Source organism: Triturus cristatus, chromosome 8, assembly GCF_964204655.1.
Source record: "Triturus cristatus chromosome 8, aTriCri1.1, whole genome shotgun sequence".
In the NCBI taxonomy this organism is placed as follows: Eukaryota; Metazoa; Chordata; class Amphibia; order Caudata; family Salamandridae; genus Triturus; species Triturus cristatus.
In genome coordinates, this window is record NC_140591.1 from 186032861 (window position 1) to 186051671 (window position 18811).

The window sequence follows — 18811 nt, forward strand, 5'->3', positions numbered from 1 at the left end:
GAGGACCATGGGTGACCTATACCCAGGTGGGACTTTTATAGCATTAGACGAGATATCACAAATGGAGTGCCAAACCCCGCTGTTGATAATCACCTATCACCGCGTTTGCGAGGCTGTGAATGCCCTGTGACCCACCCGTGCTGGGGGTGCTGCAGACACTATTTACACATAGCACATGTAAGAGCCTTATCACCAGGTTATATAATGTCTCTGAGAAAGACAAAATGATAGTCCCTAGCGCAACATTAGAAAAGTGGAACAACCTGCTGGAGACCCCATTCACTTTGGAGAATTGGGAATTTTGCTGTGCACCAAACAGACCGACATACCTCCAATTGCAATGTCAGCTGGGTCCTAACATGACACGAACACTACCTCCTTCAACCAAAATCACACAACAGTAGGAAATCTAATTTTGTTGCATGTAATAATACTTGACAATTACAATCTGCCAACTGTATAGATTACACTGGTGTTGCCTTTGTTTTGTATAGATGAAACCTTTAATAATTATTTTTTTTAAAAGACTGTGAGCATGAGCTTCATATACAAATGCTATTTACATTCATTCTTCGCACCACAAATTTAAAGATCCTCATTCACAGTTAGAATAATTGTGGCCCAATTGCACTACATTTATTATTAGATTAAAAGATCAAGATCCAACTTATTATTACTGCAGTAAGGCTAAATTGACATGAGAAAACACCATTCCGTGCGTCACAGATTGCATGTTACAGTCACTTAGCAAAGAAGAAGAACTATTCAAAAGTCAATGGCCTCTTCAATTCAATTTTTTCTTAAGGCACAAATTTAACCCTATTCTGATTTTAGTTAAATGACATTTGTTAAAACAAATAATTGCACATAACAACATGCCAGCCACAGCATATACGCAGATATGTGAAGTTTAATCATCTGTTTATGATGATTCTTGAGGGAGGGAGAGGCATCATGTCCCACAAAAAAAGTCATGATACAGTCTGTGCGCCTGTACATATGTAGAACATATGCAAATGAACAGTGAAAAAGGTTATTTCTCACCATTGTGATTGTGGGGAGCAGCCTTGACTCACAGGAGGCAAAGCCTTGAGTGGGTGATGCTCTCTCCCCTCCCTGAGCAATGGCAATAAGTAGTGTATTATTGCATGTTTGCATGTATGGTTTAGGTCTCAGCATTTATTTTCATGTGTTTTTGTTTTAACAAACGTTATTTAGTCAAAACCAGAATGCATCCAGTTTTCAGTAAGATAGATCACATTGAAGAAGCCTCTTCACTATAAGGAGAGTTTTACCCAGTGAATAAAAATAATACATGTGCCGACCACCTGGACCATGGCCCTCCCCTTTTTTTATTTTTGGGTATTTTGTACTGTGCATATGCAGTAACATTGAAAGAATTGCATTTTACCCACCCCATCCAGTCCTGTAGTGTGTTCTCCCTGAATACGTACATACATTGTTAAGTTAGCATAACCACGTTAGATGTTAGAATGCCATCTTTCTGCTTTTGCACACGACACTGCGTTTACATGTTATTTCTTAAATAAAACTGCTGATTCGAGACTTGCTTCACACGAGAGCAATCTGTTGTTACCATCCCAAGCTCTGCGCAGCGACCTTGGTCTGTACATGGTGTGACAAACAGTCTGGAATATTACACAATGCATGTTTTCTACTCTAGGTTGATCGACCCACTATTTAGCCATAACACACGCGCAGCTGCACATACCTGAAAGTTGGTGCTTTTAATATCACAGACATCATGTTTATTATTCAGACCGAAGACGAGCCTTCCTGCGAGAAGTCTCCTGATGCTCCTGTGATGTGATTTCACTAAGCTGATCTTTGAGGTATGGGGTCCCCTATTCAAGCCTAAGAGACCTTCTAATAGCATAATAATAATATTAGCTTATTAGTGAAGGGAAGGTGGTAGTATCCACTGTCATTATAATATGATCACTCCTTTTATATTCTATGGTATTGTAACTATGTTGCTGGTTTTGATATTAATCATTTGTCTGCTTGTATTAGCCAAAGTACTGCATCTTAGGACACGTGGTCTATAAAAATAAACTCTTTTTATTTACACCGTGTCTCTGTTGATTATTGTTGTGGACTGATGTGAGAATAATATACGAACAGGTATTTCCGATTCCCACCATTCCTGAGAGTACACTAAGTAGCTTGTTCTGGGTTGTCTATTCATTGGGATCTCTGAGCTAAATCTTGGATAACGAATGGGACACTTATGCTAGCCGGATACTGGGTTCTGGGTTCTGAGGTGAGTTTCTGGTACACCACAATTCACTGAGGTCCTGGGGTTCTAAGCATAGTTCTGTGTATAAGCAGAATCCCTGCAACATGGCGCACCTAACGTTTGGTCTATGAGTTGAAACGCCTTAGTAGTGCTTACATTTAGTCCACAGCACCCTCATTCTTGTTTCCGGATAACAAGTCTGACGGATTTTAAACCTACCTAGTTCTATTGATATAGGTTCTTTCAAGCTTGATTATTAAAAAGGTTATTGAACCCTTGTGCTACTGAATACTTGAAGTGTAGCGTGTCCTTATGGCAATAAATATTGCGGCGCATAGCCGTGCGGCACTGAAACGTCACTTGACGCAATATGGAGTGCCGGACGCGGTCATGGACGTCATCTTTGTGGTGGGAGCCGATGCGGCTCATCCCTTTGAGTTATTCTACTCTTGGGTGACGATTCCGGCAGTCAGTGGAAATGATAATACATTTCATTCATACACTGCCTCTGCAGTGCCTGCTGCCTATGCGCCGTATAGGACACAGGAGATACCAATATCTGCTTGGCAACATCAGATTTGGTTTAATGGCGCCCTCCCCCATGTGGTTATACCGCCGAGAATGGGCCCTTTATCAATTGCGGGGGCCACTTGGCCGGTACTAGCCGGATTTACGCCTCATCCCCGTTACCTCACGGTGACGGTGGATGAACTGCGTGTACTACACACTGCCCTTATAACAGTATATAGGGCGTTAGTGCAGTATGTGTCGCGCACTGTACAGGCGGGGGCGCCTGTTGGTGCGGGACAACCTGGTGATCGTCACGCGGTGGTCATTAGTCCTGTTATGGTTAATTCTGTTGTAGGCAAGCGCCCCCTCACGAGGGATGATTATCCCTTTTGGCTTGCTGAAAAAGTTGACCAAATAGAAGCGGTTTATCCGCATACAACTCCTGTGGAGAAACACAGGATCCTCACCATTAGTTTGCCTAAAGACTTAGTTCCCCACATGGATGATTGTGTTTCTTGGGGTAAGGTTTTTGCTGCAACGTACGCGCAGTGCTTTGGCACTCCGTCTATGTTGCAGCTGCCCTCCGTTATCAAACGTGTTCAAGAGGACCATGGAGCGGAGTCTGCGATAGAATTAGGGATGCGGCTCCTCGGAGATTTTGGCCTGGTGGCTACCATGATAATGGGAAACCTTAAGGGTGATGCGTTGCACTTTCAGGTTCGTAATGAACTGAAGAAAGTTGCTGAAGAGGACAAACCGCAGGAATTTGCAAAAATAATTTCAGAAGCATATCGTGATTTGGGTCGTAGCTCTTTAGGAGTTAAGCCTGTGATCAAAAATCCCGATTCTAAGCAGCAGGGTAAGGCAGGAACTTCTGGTAAGGATGAACGACCCATTTTTCCAAAACAAAAGTGGCAGTTTAAACAACAGGGAAAGCAGCAGCAGAAACAGGGCTCTCGGCCTGCCTCTCCCGTACAGTCAAGTAGTGAACACTCTTATGATCTGCGAGATCGTGCTACTATTAAGTCTCCTGATAGATTTCAGGTTTCTGAACCGCGTTCTCCTCGTTCTTCACAGGAAACATCGGCTACACAGTCTGGTGGAGGAGGCGGTGGCAAAGGTCGGGGTGCTCCACAACAGCGTGACCAACCCCGACAGACTGAGGGTAAAGGCAAGCAGGACGAGTTTGCTCGACAAAGACCCCCGTTTCAGAAGAAGAAAGTGGCGGCTCTGACGGCAAAATATGCCTCAGATAGTGCGGACACAGCTTCAGAACCGGACTTGGGCGCTGACGCTACTAGACAGCGCGGCGGAAATTACCATAGTCCGTCAAGCTCTGCGTCCATTTCTGGCGGCGACAGCAACTGATGTTTTGGTTACTGTTGAAACAGCTGACACCAGAGTGGCTCCCCCTGATAGACTTTATGAAATAGTCTTATTAATTGAGGGTGACATACAACGTACCATAAAAGGGATTTTTTGGGATAATCTGACCACCGCCTATGATATCCTCCTAGCGGAGGCAGATTGGCCCCCAGCCTTCATTTTGGAAGCTCCTAGAGGGGAGGAGAAAATCCTCCCGTCCTTTGCGCACACGGTGCCTAAGGAACAAGCTGAAATGTACGCTGGTGAGTGGGCGCTGGCGCTTGCGCCAGCGGTATATCGTACTCAAGTGGGTTGGGACCGGTTGTCCCCCTGCCATGAGATTCCATTACGGTCTATGCCCCAGCCTCAGCCCCAATATCCCATGCGTCGTGAAGCTAGACCACACGTCGCGGCGATCCTTGAACAATTGGAATATCAGGGTGTTATTGAAACTTGTGTGTCCCCTATGAATAACCCTTTATTCACTGTAACGAAGCCTGACGGCTCGTACCGTTTAGTTTTGGATTACCGGCACCTAAACTCCCATTGCCGGACCTGCGCGGTACAAAATACACATAGCTCGGCTTTAGTCGACAGTCTCGTGCGTAAGAGGTTTAAAACGACACTTGACATTTCCAATGGCTTCTTTAGCCATAACCTGTCCACACTGAGTAGCCAGTGGACAGCGTTTACTTCGGGCGGAAAACAAAAACAGTTTACGAGATTAGCCATGGGCTACAAAAATAGCCCTGGCGTCTTTTCCGCTCGCGTGGTTTCTCTCTTAGAAAGAATAGACCCCGAAGCATACTCCTATGTTGACGATATCTACCTCACGGATGATGAGCTGTTGCCGCATCTGTCTCGAGTCGACAATATTGTAGTGAGTTTTGCTGACTATGGCTACAAATTCAATTTTGCGAAGTCACACATCGCGGAATATACAGTGTTGTTTTTGGGCTACGAGCTCAATAATGAAGGAAAGGGGTTAGCTCCCCACTTTCTGGAAAAGTGCGCATGCTTGAGTGCGCCAACGACGCTAAAGAAATTACAATCTCTGCTGGGCTTTCTGAATTTCGGCCGTACGTACATTCCTGATTATGCCCAGCGTATCAAGCCGCTTTACGCCTTGGTACAACCCACTTTTTCGAAGTCTAGCTGGCAGCTGGAACATTCTAAAATTTTACAGTCTTTACAGGCTGATCTTCTTGCTTCACAATATTTGCTGACACGTGATAACCGCACTAACCTGGTAATAAGAATAGTGCCAGGCGCCGTGGGTTTCACGTATTTGACGTTTAATGAGGGCGATACAGTCCCCATTGCGTACAAATCCCACTTGTACACCTCTGCTGAATTACGTTTTTCTGCGGTCGAAAAAGTTCTGACTGCTGTACAGATGGCGATCCTTAAAGAACGCGCACTGTCGCATGGGAAACAGATTCTGGTTGTAACACCCTATCCTGCCTTAGAAGCAGTGACAAAGGCAAGTGTACCAAATTCTAAAGCTTTGCATCCTCGGTGGATACAATGGGCCACAACACTGACGTCGCCAGACGTCACTTACATCTTTGATGCCTCATTACAGACTCAAGAGTTCTTGCAGTATGAATTCGTTCATCCGGCACCTCTGTCTTTGCGCCCGCTCGAAGAATACCATTGTGTCATATACACTGACGGGTCTGCGCAGCCCGCGATTGGATCGAAGCACGCTTATTCAGCGGCTTGCGCAATTGTCGTAGGTACATTCGTGAATGGTGAATTCCAATCTGATGCAGTGCATACGCAGTCATTGGGTGATTGTACCGCGCAATTGGCGGAGCTTCGGGCTCTGGTGCTTGCACTGGAGTTTGCTGATCCCCGGGTCACTACTCTTATAGTGAGTGATTCCTTCTACTGTGTCCAGTCCTACAATGACAATTTACACTTCTGGTCTCAGAATGACTATCGAGACACGAAAGGTGGCACAATTAAGCATAAAACGCTTTGGGTTCGAGTGGCAGACTTTAAAGACCGTCTCCCTCTCGTGAATGTTATTCACACTCTTGGTCACCAACGACTTGGTGTCCATGCTGTCGGCAACAGCTTGGCTGACGAGGCAGCAAAAACAGCAGTGGCTACATACTTAGTGGCAGCAGTTACCAGATCAAAAAGTAAGATTGATGATGACATCTTGGCAGCTATTGCTGCTACAGAAAAGGGAGGCGATTACCCGAAGGGTTTTCCTTCTCGTTACATTTACCATTTAAGTCCTGATAATGTCCCATTAGTGAGGATTAATGACGTTGGTGACAGAATTATTCCCAACGCGGACTGCAGGCCAGCACTGATCTTGGCTGCACATGAGGGGTTGGCGTCTGCCCACGCCGGTGTGTCAGCTACAATATCTCTGCTACAACAACGTTACTGGTGGTTTGGTTTATATAAACAAGCGCGCGCTTATGTTCTTGATTGTGACATTTGCCAACAGATTAAACCTTCTACTGTTGCGCGCCCACCACAGACACAGCTGTACATCTCTAATAAGCCATTTGGTTGTGTTTATTTAGATCACTGCGGTCCTTTTTCCTCCGATACTGCGTACAAGTACATCTTGGTTGCAGTGGATTCGTGCACACGTTTTCTATGGGTATGGCCACAAAGGAGTGCTGACTCGCGGACTGTCATCAGGGATTTGCGTGTCTTTGTGGGAACTTTTGCGTGTAGTACCTTCCATTCTGATCAGGGCCCTGCGTTCGCCTCTAAGGCTTACAAGGAGGCTATGAGAAATTTGGGGGTCCTAGTCAAATTTTCGTCCCCCTACCGACCTGAGGGTAATAGTGTGGTGGAGCGAATGAACCGTGACTTAAAGCAATCATTGACAGCACGTGTTTTAGGCACAGGCCGGAACTGGCTAGCCCATTTGTATAACGTCCAACGTGCACTTAATAATCTCCCTAGAAGGTCTCTGGGTGGGCGGACCCCGTACATGATGCTCTTCGGAATCAGAATGTTTGTCCCAGACCTTGATGGTCTAGACATGGCGGCGTCGACCGCACCCTTTGACGTAGATGATCACTGTGCTGTTTTACAGACTCTACAAGAAGCCAGAGACACTCTTTCGAAGGAACATTTGCCCTCCAAATCTGAAGCTGAAGTTCAGGTTCCGGTAGTCGGCTGGCTACCCAGAGTTGGAGACCTGGTCCGTGAGAAGGTGGAGAACAAGAAGGAGTTCGGCCCCTCTTATCGTGCACCAGTTCCAGTGCTTGGAGTGCAGGGTACAAGAACAGTCATTTTACCTCCACTTCCTGGTCGCAAAGAAAACAGGTACATCTCTATTGACAATGTCAAACTTCAGCGAGTGGCCGATACTTCTTAGTATGACTCCAGCAGTTTCATGCCAGACGATGCACAGAAATTCAATGTTGGTTCCTGCTTCTAACACCTTGTCTGATGTTGCCATCGAGATGCAATCTGTTACTGATCCCTTGTTAATACCATCGGCTGGTGGTTTGCCCGAAGAGACTGAGTACGCTTATCCTACACGTGGTCCCTCACCTGTTTTACAATCTACAGCACTTGGCCAGTCCCGTTTCTCCTTTGACACTAACTCATTACCCTCAAGCCCCCCATCAAACATTGCTGTTTTTTTCAGCTGGTTTAAGAGACATTTTTTGATTGCCCCTTGGACATACATCTGGTTGATACTTTTCACTATTTTTTTGTTTATGTCGATTGGATTTATAATAGTTTTTTTCCGTCTTGTGGATGGCCACTATTTGAGTGAGAGATCGACAATTAGACTTATCAATGGAACTTTGGCCCCCCACTCCTCGTCCCACATTATGAAGAGGGACCAGACTTCTGTGAATATTACTGCCTGGCCCGTCTTGGATGGAATCGCATGGGATGCTGTTAAATTCCAAATTCATGGGCCTACAGAGGTCATTAATGTACCTAATGTATTTCGAGTTTCTATGGGTGATGTGGTTAGGCAGAACATACGTTCTGATGATTGGGATGTACACGCCATTGAATCACTGTTTTCTGATTTGAAATATTATGCCGCTTTTGATGCTGAAGATTTATATGAAAATGCGGCTAATTATGCGGAACAGTATTGTTTTCAACATTATGGCAATCATTTCCTGCATAAAGCAAATACATTTAGAAATTTTGTAAATTTTACCCAATGGGAACACTGTCCTACTCCCGAGTTCGGAAGTTCACAAACACTAGTTAACAAGTATTCTTATTTTACTGATTTCAGTGTTTCCGACCCGGCAGCGTTTTATTTTAAGGTGCTGCCTGAGTCTGCCGCAAAGGTTAGACTGACACACACAAAGTTACTTTATTCCAAGTCCTTTATGGACGAGTTGTCAATCAAAGGTTATGATGTATGGAAGGCTACTATTGATCTAAAGTCGGTTTGGGGTTCCAAGCCGTGGCAGGTACAGGGTACAGAGGCTTTACATCGTGCCTGTCTTATACCAAATCATATTTTATTTTTGAATTCATCCATCTTCCAAACCACCTGTTTTGGATTGGCTACTGCTAAACAATTAAAGACACCTGCTGTGCCGGATTTGGGCGCTTATCCCAATTGGGATAACCACACAGATCTATCCCTTGCTGCTTTGCAATCCTTAGTTTCAAATACATCTTTCAATATTTCGAAATTTAATAGTGAGGGTTGGCTAGTTTGGCAAAGCAGTTCAGACACCTGTCAACGTCGTTTTCTGGGACTGAAACCGGGGTATACTCGGGAACGCGTGGACCCTCGGTTTGAGTCGTCACATACTGTAACTACATACTCTGTGGGCAAGTTGTGTCAATCTTGGTTGCGACATTCCACCTTGGCGTCTGTCAAAGTTCATTTATCACAATTACATGACAAAATAGATTTGAATGATTTTGTTAAAGGTCCTGTGGGTGGCAGAACCAAAAGGTGGGCGTATGCTATTTACAACGAAGTCTGGAAGTTGTCGCAGATTGAGGCGGCTTCCAGATTGCGAGCTATTGACCAAGCAAACATGGAGAAGGTTTTAGCCGTTATAGATAATAGCATTAACACTCTCTCTTCAAGAATTTATACATTAGATAATATTGTTTCTTCTGTTGTTGATATTGTGCATGATGATATGTCTGTGTTATATCATGGTCAAAACCAGTTGCGTTCTGTTATGCAGTTTGCATGGACATTGCAGACGTTAAAGGCGGGGAGAGTCCCTTGGGACTATCTTAACACTACATCGTTATTTCTTCCCTTTAACCTTACTGACAAGCAGCGATTTATGTCCATGAAGGATGCTACATATTCATTGTTACATATTGAAAAATTAGAACCATTGCCTTTTTCTGTAGCGGAGATCAATTCAGCTACGTGGTTAGTCCACGGATTGATAACTCTCCCTTTCGCGCTTTTTAAGTTCACTTCTTGTATGAAACATTATGCTTTGGGTAGATATGAACCGCTGGGCACCGCTTTCATACATGAGGTTTGGTCCCTCCCCTTTACGTATAGATGTACTAGGGAAGGCACTGAGGTTTATTTGAAAGGCGAGGAATGTACCACGACACCAGACCATTCCTTGGTATGTAGGCACATTCAATTACATGGCGCATGCAATGTACAAGCCCCGAACTTAGCCTGCGTCCTACGAGGTATCCCAGTGCCTGTGATTACGCCTTCTTTCACGTTGCTTGCAAACGGTAGTTATTTAATTTTGAATAATGAAGCTTGCTGCGGGATGTTAGTGGGAATCCCGTACATAGTAACTGTCTCGCAGAAAGTTGTCTGCTGCAATAATGTTCTCTTTCCACCCCCGCGTGGGCAGCTGGATGTTTCAATCTGGCCTTCGATTCCAACCTTGAAAGCAGAGTTCAACAAGTTGAGCAGAATAAGAGCTTTATTGTCCCAAAAAGAGGTGCCATTGACTTCCTCTCGTGAAACATCTGTCCTTCACGTTGCTAATACGCGCACTGAGGTACAGGCGCTTCTGAATACTGACCTCCCCCTACATTTCGGCACTTTGATCCAAACTATTTTTAATGCCTCGTCCACGACCGGCCTGGCTCATTTTTTTAAACTTGTGGGCTCGGGTCTCGTGACCTCTTTCAAAACTATTTTTGGTGTGATTCCGGCATTTTTTCATTCACTTTTCTCGAGCATCTTTGGAGGTGTTCCGCTGCTTCTGGCGCTGGTGGCAGGTGTGCTGCTTTTACTTTTTATACTACGGAATGGCTGCTCCTTCTGTGCCACACGAGCGCCTGTCCCGCCTGCATCTTCTTCGTGATAGGATGCTTGACTTTTATGGAACTCTGCCGTTGGCGACCTTAAGCCTGGCATATGGATTATCCTTCAGGTATTCCTACTTCACCTGCGTGCAGCCTGTATTTCACTGCCTGGATTGTCCCTTTGAATGGCCTTTGGATTTGTGCTTAACCAACCTGGTGTCTCCGGTGCCGGATTTCGATCGACTGATGAGGCCCTTAGTGTCTCACGAGTTGGCCTGTTCTGGTGTCCGGATTATGGCCTGTGGTGCGGCACATGGTATCCTGGGTAATTGGGACATCTCAACAGCTGCCTACAACTTCTTGGCTATGAGCTATTTGGAGGAACATTCCGGGTGCCCTCTGATCGTGCTGGAGGCTCCGATGGTTGAAGAACACGTATGTTCCTTTTCGTTGATGGATTGGATGGCTGAGACTTTCAGTGGACCTGCAAACGATTTTTTGTTGGAAGCAGTGGCCACATATGCTGCCTATACATTCATGGATTAACTGGACAGTTGTCCTTTGCGCCTGTGCTACTGGACAGCACTTTAGCGCGACATTTCTTCTTTTCTTTCTCCTTTTTTTTTTCCCGATGGTCGTTTTGAGTTTTTTTTTTACTTCCATATTTTTTTTTTCTTTCAAAAAAACCCTGGTTTATATTTTTTGTAGTTTCGGACTTTGGCGCATTCTGAAACTCTGCATTGGTTACGCCTTGTTCTGCTCTGACGACACTGAACTCTGCGTTCTCTCTTTTCTTGCCTATTAAATAGTGCTTCGATTAAGGGGGCGTGTAGTGTGTTCTCCCTGAATACGTACATACATTGTTAAGTTAGCATAACCACGTTAGATGTTAGAATGCCATCTTTCTGCTTTTGCACACGACACTGCGTTTACATGTTATTTCTTAAATAAAACTGCTGATTCGAGACTTGCTTCACACGAGAGCAATCTGTTGTTACCATCCCAAGCTCTGCGCAGCGACCTTGGTCTGTACATGGTGTGACAAACAGTCTGGAATATTACACAATGCATGTTTTCTACTCTAGGTTGATCGACCCACTATTTAGCCATAACACACGCGCAGCTGCACATACCTGAAAGTTGGTGCTTTTAATATCACAGACATCATGTTTATTATTCAGACCGAAGACGAGCCTTCCTGCGAGAAGTCTCCTGATGCTCCTGTGATGTGATTTCACTAAGCTGATCTTTGAGGTATGGGGTCCCCTATTCAAGCCTAAGAGACCTTCTAATAGCATAATAATAATATTAGCTTATTAGTGAAGGGAAGGTGGTAGTATCCACTGTCATTATAATATGATCACTCCTTTTATATTCTATGGTATTGTAACTATGTTGCTGGTTTTGATATTAATCATTTGTCTGCTTGTATTAGCCAAAGTACTGCATCTTAGGACACGTGGTCTATAAAAATAAACTCTTTTTATTTACACCGTGTCTCTGTTGATTATTGTTGTGGACTGATGTGAGAATAATATACGAACAGGTATTTCCGATTCCCACCATTCCTGAGAGTACACTAAGTAGCTTGTTCTGGGTTGTCTATTCATTGGGATCTCTGAGCTAAATCTTGGATAACGAATGGGACACTTATGCTAGCCGGATACTGGGTTCTGGGTTCTGAGGTGAGTTTCTGGTACACCACAATTCACTGAGGTCCTGGGGTTCTAAGCATAGTTCTGTGTATAAGCAGAATCCCTGCAACAGTCCAAGGGGGTCATTGTATCCCTACACTGCCTCTCTATGTTTAAAAAAATAAATCAGGACAGGGAACTGAGTCCCCATATCCTAAAATGCCTGCCAAACATATTTTGGAGCTGTGGTGCTGCTATGTCTCTGTATAAATAACATGTTAACCTTAATTTCTTAAAACCTACTGAACGAATTTACATCAATTAACAAAAGTCATGCTTTCTGGGTAAAGATATAGTCTTCTACCAAATTTGGTATGATTCTGCACTGTTTGTTGTACTGCTGTTCTGTTGTATTATTATATATATATATATATATATACACACATTTTTTGATAACATTTTCTTGTGAAAAATGCTTTGCAGAGTTTTCCTTCCACAAATCTAATTTCACTGGAGATTTGTTACTTGCTTTTTAATTTCTTAAAAGTTCACAGTGATACTCTCTTTGGGGCACCTTCTGCTGTAAGAATTGTGTCCGAGGACCACTGAAAGAAGGAACCCCTGCAACCTGATAAAGTCTCTTGCTTTTTTTCTGAGTGCTTTCTCCCTTATTTTTCACTGCTTTCTCCTTCCTTTCCCCCGTTTTTTGAGTGCTGTCTCCTTGCTTTTTCCTCGTTCTCACAGCTTTCTCCTTGCTTTTCCCCCTGTTTTTGAGTGCCTTCTCCTTGCTTTTCCCTCTTTTTCATTGTTTTCTCTTTGCTTTTTCCCCAGGTTTTGTGTGCCTTCTTGCTTTCCCCACATATTCATTCCTTTCTCCTTGTTTTTCCCTCATTGTTGCTCCTGCCTGTCTCCCGTTTTTGCCGCCTCCCACCTAGCTCCGCCTCCTAGCATCCCTCCTGTCTCCCAGGACCTACTTAGTGTAGGCCACCCGACGACCCCATTGCGCATGTTCCAGCCCCAGCTCTCCCCGTGCTTCTGCATCACTCTTGCGCCTGTCTTCCCCATTTTCTGAGTGCTTTCTCCTTTCTTTTCCATCATTCTTCACTGCTTTCTCCTTCTTGAGTGCCTTCTCCTTACTTTTCCCTTTTTCTCACTGCTTCGTCCTTGCTTTTTTTCCTCTTTTGAGTGCCTTCTCCTTGCTTTTCCCTTATTTTTACTGTTTTCTCCTTGCTTCCCCCCCCCCCAGTTTTTGAGTGTTGTTAGGTCTCGCCTGACCCAGCGCATGCGCTGGTCTGGCGAGACTTATTGAGAGGGCTCCAAAAAGTGCTACCAGGCCAGCCTAGAGCTACAGTGCATGTGCGCGGGCTCGCGCGCCGCGCTTTACCGCGATTACTTTCACTTTTGCGGCCGCTTTGATGTTTGATCGTGATCACTTTCGCGGCCGCTTTGCATAGCCAATAGGTCTCGCGTTTGGGACCTTATAAGTATTTAGTTATGCAACTGTTGCATGGCTAAACACTTATAAGGTCCCAAAGGCGAGACCTATTGGTATGCCAATGCTTGTTCTCCTTGCTTTCCCCAAGTTTTCATTGCTTTCTCCTCATTTTTCCCCCATTGCCAGTCCCACCTGCTGCCTATTTTCCTGCCCCGCCCAGCCCACCGCCTGTCTGTGCCCCTCCGTTCTCACAGGACCTACTTATTGGAGGCTGCAAAGCTACCCCATTGAGCAGGTCCCAGACCCAGCTCCCCCGTGCTGCTGCATCGCTCTTGCACCTGTCTTCCCATTGTTCTTCCCTATTTTGTGAGTGCTTTCTCCTTGCTTTTCCCTCATTATCCAGTGCTGTCTTCTTCGTTTTGTCCCATTAGTTTGAGTGCCTTCTCCTTTTCCCTAATTCTGACTGCTTTACCTTTGCTTTTCCCCCCGTTTTTAGTTCCGTCTTCTTTTTCCTCGTTTTCACAGTTTTTTCCTTGCTTTTCCCCAGTTTTTGAGTTCCTTCTCCTTGCTTTCCCCAAGTTTTCATTGATTGGAAGCAATTTATCTGTAGTTAGAGTATTAAAGCTAGATAGCTCCATCTTAACGGTTACCAAACCTCCAGACGCGGATCATCTTTAACTGTCTCAGAAAAGGTAAAGTAGATGGAAGAAACGTTATCAAAGAAGAACTGTACAATCATATTGCATCATTCTTCTGAGGGAATAATTGACGCAAATACTTGGTCCAGAGTGGATAACGACTTCACAATTGAGAGGAGTTCCCTAGTGGAGTTTTGAGCCTGCTCAATTTTCCTAGTATAAAAATCACGATGAGTCGCCATGATCTGTTTGATATTTTTTTAAAGCCCTTCAGTAACTCTCTTTAATTAATACATATACAACCTAAACACTTCAGTTAAGTTTCCCAAGATTCCTCATCCATTCAGAGAATCAACCCTAAGTTGTTCTATTTTTTAAATCTGGCACCAGCACAGGGCTCAATTTGTAAAAGAATAAGTGCTGGGCCCCCCAAAGATTCTGCTCAGTAGCCCACGGCCAGCGTTTTTAAAGGTAAGGTTGCCAAATACCAAGCCTGTGTTGTGTTGATTCCACCTCGTCCCTCTTTATTCCATCACCAGATACTCTCTGTCTCTATCTCACTCTTGCTGGTTGTTTTTCATCCCTCCTTTCTTTGTCACAGTTTTTTAAAATCTTTCTCTTACTCCTCCTTTCCCACTTTTGTGTTTTTCGCTCTCTCTTGCTCTGTTTCAAGGCCTGTCGAGGAAAACTAAATGCCAGTAAATGAGTGCTGGTGAGCTTCACCTGCAAACATCCCCACAGCACCTGTAGTACACTCCTTGGAGTTGATAACGCGTCTCGATTCCATTGAACCGCCATTGGGGCAGCAGAAGAGCGCTCTTTTTGAGTGATCGAGTCCACCAGTGGAACGAAAAACAAAAAGACTACATTCTCCACTGCTCTCTTTGGTACCTGGGCCAAGGTGGTCAGAGAAAAGAAAAAATGCTTTAAAATAAAAAGATCCTTTGTTCACGAGTACAATTTCTTCTGCAATAATATGCTTTATGAGTGATTTCTCACACTCACCCTTTCTGCTTGCATGAACTAATATGTCTGCTTGGTTTCATATTGTCTGCAGGTTGCGGGTTTAACGTAGCTAATGGAAACCCAACCATCTGCATCAATGACCTCATTGAGGAGCACAACAAGAGCTCAGAGGAGAAGCTAGATCGTCTCAGAATTGATTCTTTGATCGCCAGAACAGTTACCAAACTGGAGGGTTTGGTTGACATGTTTCAGGAAAAAGGACCCGAGGGAATTATTTCTCTTTATTACAAACACTGGGTGCACAGGTAAGTAGAGATTATCCCTTAAATATACGGTATTATTGTTTTTTTTCCTCCAAATCTTGCCAACTGTTCTAAAGTACTTAATAACTTCTCCAAGTGTAATGTTTTTCTGGGTGATTGAGCCGCTGCAGTGTGGGCATCTACTTATCAGATTTGTTCACAACATTGCAGGATAATCCTCAAGGATAACAAGCATTTACAATGCAATGGTCTCGGCATTGGTAAAGTTAGAGCTATTGGCATTGCTCATGACATTATTTTTGTTTATGTTTTTGTTTTTAAAACATTTAAAGAAACGGCATTGTCATGAGCAATGCCAATAGCTCTAACTTTAACAATGCCGAGACCGTTGCATTGTAAATGCTTGTTCTGTCCAGGCCGTGGCCGGGGCCTTCGCCCATGGGGGCCTGTTGCTGCACTATTTTGCAGAGCCGTTCGAGGGCCTCGACCTGGGGTGGGGGGGGGCTGATGTTGTTGGTGGAGCAGCGAGGATCGCATGGCTTCCACCCCCCGCAGACCCTTCCCATCAGTGCCGGCTTAGGGTTCTGTTGGAACAGTCGCGGGGCGGCTACTCACGCACTACGGAACCCTAGTGATGGAAGTGTGTGGCGCGGCGTTCCTACTCACTCAAGGCCAGTCCTTGGCCGCATTGCGTGCGGGTGGGTTTTTGAGCAGGCCATGAGTAAATCCGCGGGGGGGAGAGGGGGCGGGAGCGCCGGGTGGCGCCCCCCGCTTACCAGGTGTTTCACGTCCCTTGGTCTGGCGATACCGCTTGCATCAGTCTTGTTGCGGTGAGTGCTGGTCATTTTCAGCCCCCCAGACACCCCTCCTCTTTTCCCTTTATTTATTTATTTTTTTAAAATAAAGAATCCTGTGGCTCCGACCTCCTGCTTGTTCCAAGCTTGGGGGCTGGGGCTGTACCAGGTCCCAACTTGGTTGTAAGGGGGTGTGTCTGCGGAATTTTTTCAGCGCGGGCCAGTCATCCCGTCGAGTGGGGACGAGCTGGTGGCTATGGCTGCCGGGTTATTGCATTGTTTTCAGGTTGCGGTGGGGGGCCAAAAGAGCAACATATGTTGAAAGGTCAGTGGCATGTTCATGCCCGGGTCTGACGGGTTGTTAAATGCCCGACGGCACAGACTGAGCCTGGCTCATAAGGGGTGTGGTTATGGGAGCCCAGCCCGCCGTTCGAGGTTCGACCGGTTTCGCCATGGGGGCAGGGAGATTAGTGCAGCCCCCCCCCCCGGTTGCGCTGTGGCTGTGGCAGTGTCATGTCCCTGGGTCCAGAGTTTGCGTTCGAGGTCAGGGAGGGAAAAGGACTCTAGCTACCGGCATCTTGGCGAGATCGGTTTCAGGAGCGGGTGGAACCATTGAGTGGCATGTGTGGTGACTCAACCCTCCTCCCGTGGGTGCTGCCAAAGCGTCAAGGCATTCTGTGTGGTTTATATGGAATGTGTGAGCCACTTAGTGTCTCATCCTGTCTCAGGCGTTTGGGTAGTACAGTGCGAATGTTGCCTGACCAGGTTCCTCCTCCCCTTCGCTATCTTATGTCCGGCTGCGCCGGCTCCAGGGCCGCAGCGGGGGACTACCAAGTGGCGGGAAGAGGGGCAGGGAGGCCGCTTTGCACTCGTACCTCGGACGGGGGCTGCCGTGTTGTGTGTGGGCGGTCCGGGGAAGCCTGTGCCTGACGCTGTGTCGTTGAGTGGCACACTCCCTGCGCGGGTGTTGCTGATCGGAGGTGGGATTTTGGGGCAGTGGTCCGGTGGTGTCGCGTCGTGGGGGGCTCTGGAGGCTCCGGCAACGGTGAGGCCGTACCCTCCAGGTCATGCTGTCCGCGAGGCACTGCGCTGCATTTTGGTGTAGGCAGCATCGGTGTAGCGGGAGGGAAGTCCAGGGCCCGTTGCGGCAATTACTTATAGCCTCCGGGCGCCCTCTCCCCCCTTCTTGGATGGTTCTGCCTCTGGGCCCTTAGGTGCCCGGCATCGTCGGAAGAAACAATTCAGTTTTTCGGCAAGATCTCGCTGCATTCTGTCAAGGGTGTCTGTAGTCTGCGTTGGGGCTGGGAAGAGTTAGAGCCACGTGTTTGTTGCCCGGGAGGGGCGACCTGCCGGGGGTCACCAGCTTGCCTTTGCGAGGCGGCCGAGGGGTAGGGGTGTGTGATTTGGTCATTGGAGGCTGGAAACATTAGTGCACTACGGAACTGTGACAGAAAACTGATCATAACAGAAAAAAAAACAAGCCGAGGGCACCGGAAGACACCACCGCCTTTCTCCGTGGCAGAGTAGAAATGCCTCGGAGAAAGGCAGCATCTTTTTCGGATTCGGGGGCGTGTTTTGCGGTTTAACGAAACGGAACGCAAAAAACACGCCCCCCGATCCGAAAAAGACGGGGCTTCAACGGAGTGACTGACCTGTTCTCCAGTGGCTGGCCAGCATTCAAGAGGCCAGCCAATGTAGAACAGGGGAGAAGAGGGGCGGGTGCAAGCCCCTCTTCTCAAAGTCATTAAATCTCCGGACTTCCGGTCTGACGACTGGATGGTCCCGAGACCTAAAAACAATTAAGGTGGACAGTATATCTAAAAACGGAATATCTTTCTTATTTCCAGATGTTTTCCTGTGCACTTTCTCTAGGAGCCATATTTCCATGATAAAAGGAGTACATGCTAATAACATAGTTGACGAAATAAATAGTCCTCATTTTTATTTACCTTCATCACTCATGTGGAACTATTTAGTTTTCCATTATTCAAGAGGTAAAAATCTGGGAGCTCATGGTAGCCTCGCCATTTCTATATGGTTATATTTCATGAATGTTCAGATACATGTATGTTTGATGACCATAACACAGAGCAATATATAGCACTTTTTTGCTTTTTTATGTCTACAGTCGTCTAACCGGAGCCTTACCTTTTTAGAAATCAAAGAAGAGATTCCCACCTTGCAAGATCGAGATGAAAACATTTAAGTGCCAGAGGTAGTCTAGATAGAATCTACCTTGGTAATGATTTTTTGAACTATTTCATTTCCATCATTCACCTTTTTCGGGAATGCATTCAACTTCTCTGAATGGCTAACATTCTATACACAGGCTAATGTCATTCAAAATTAAATTGTCAATAATAACAGATCACACAATTTTCTAAGGAATTTTTTCCATAACTTAGATAGCGTAGGAAAAGGTAAAACCAAATTCCAGCCACGAGGTGAGGAACAAGTTCGTGTAGGGTCCAAAATAATTTCCCAAACATTTCATTAAAAAAAGTGACTACAGATTTTAGAAAAATCCAAATGAATGCTTCAGAAATCTTAGATGACACTGGGATAACTGACAAAAGACATTGAGAGCTTAAAGTTTCTAAGGACTCAAAGTAAACGCTTCATCCAAATTAATTCAAAAACCTACAAAAGAGCGTGTTGGTAAAAGTGGCACCTGACCTTCCAGCTGTTTGAAAAGATTGTATATAATTTACATTCTTCAGAAGATACCCATAT

The 18811-nt window shown here is 45.5% G+C and overlaps 1 protein-coding gene across 2 annotated transcripts in view; it reads left to right on the plus strand.

Moving 5' to 3' along the window:
- Positions 1 to 18811, plus strand: part of HLCS (holocarboxylase synthetase) — an 862037-nt gene that overhangs the window by 820116 nt on the left and 23110 nt on the right. For both annotated transcript variants that reach the window (XM_085621286.1, XM_085621285.1), the window contains exon 10: positions 15113 to 15326. In XM_085621286.1, coding sequence (XP_085477412.1) covers positions 15113 to 15326 — 214 coding nt within the window. The remainder of the gene's footprint in view (positions 1 to 15112; positions 15327 to 18811) is intronic.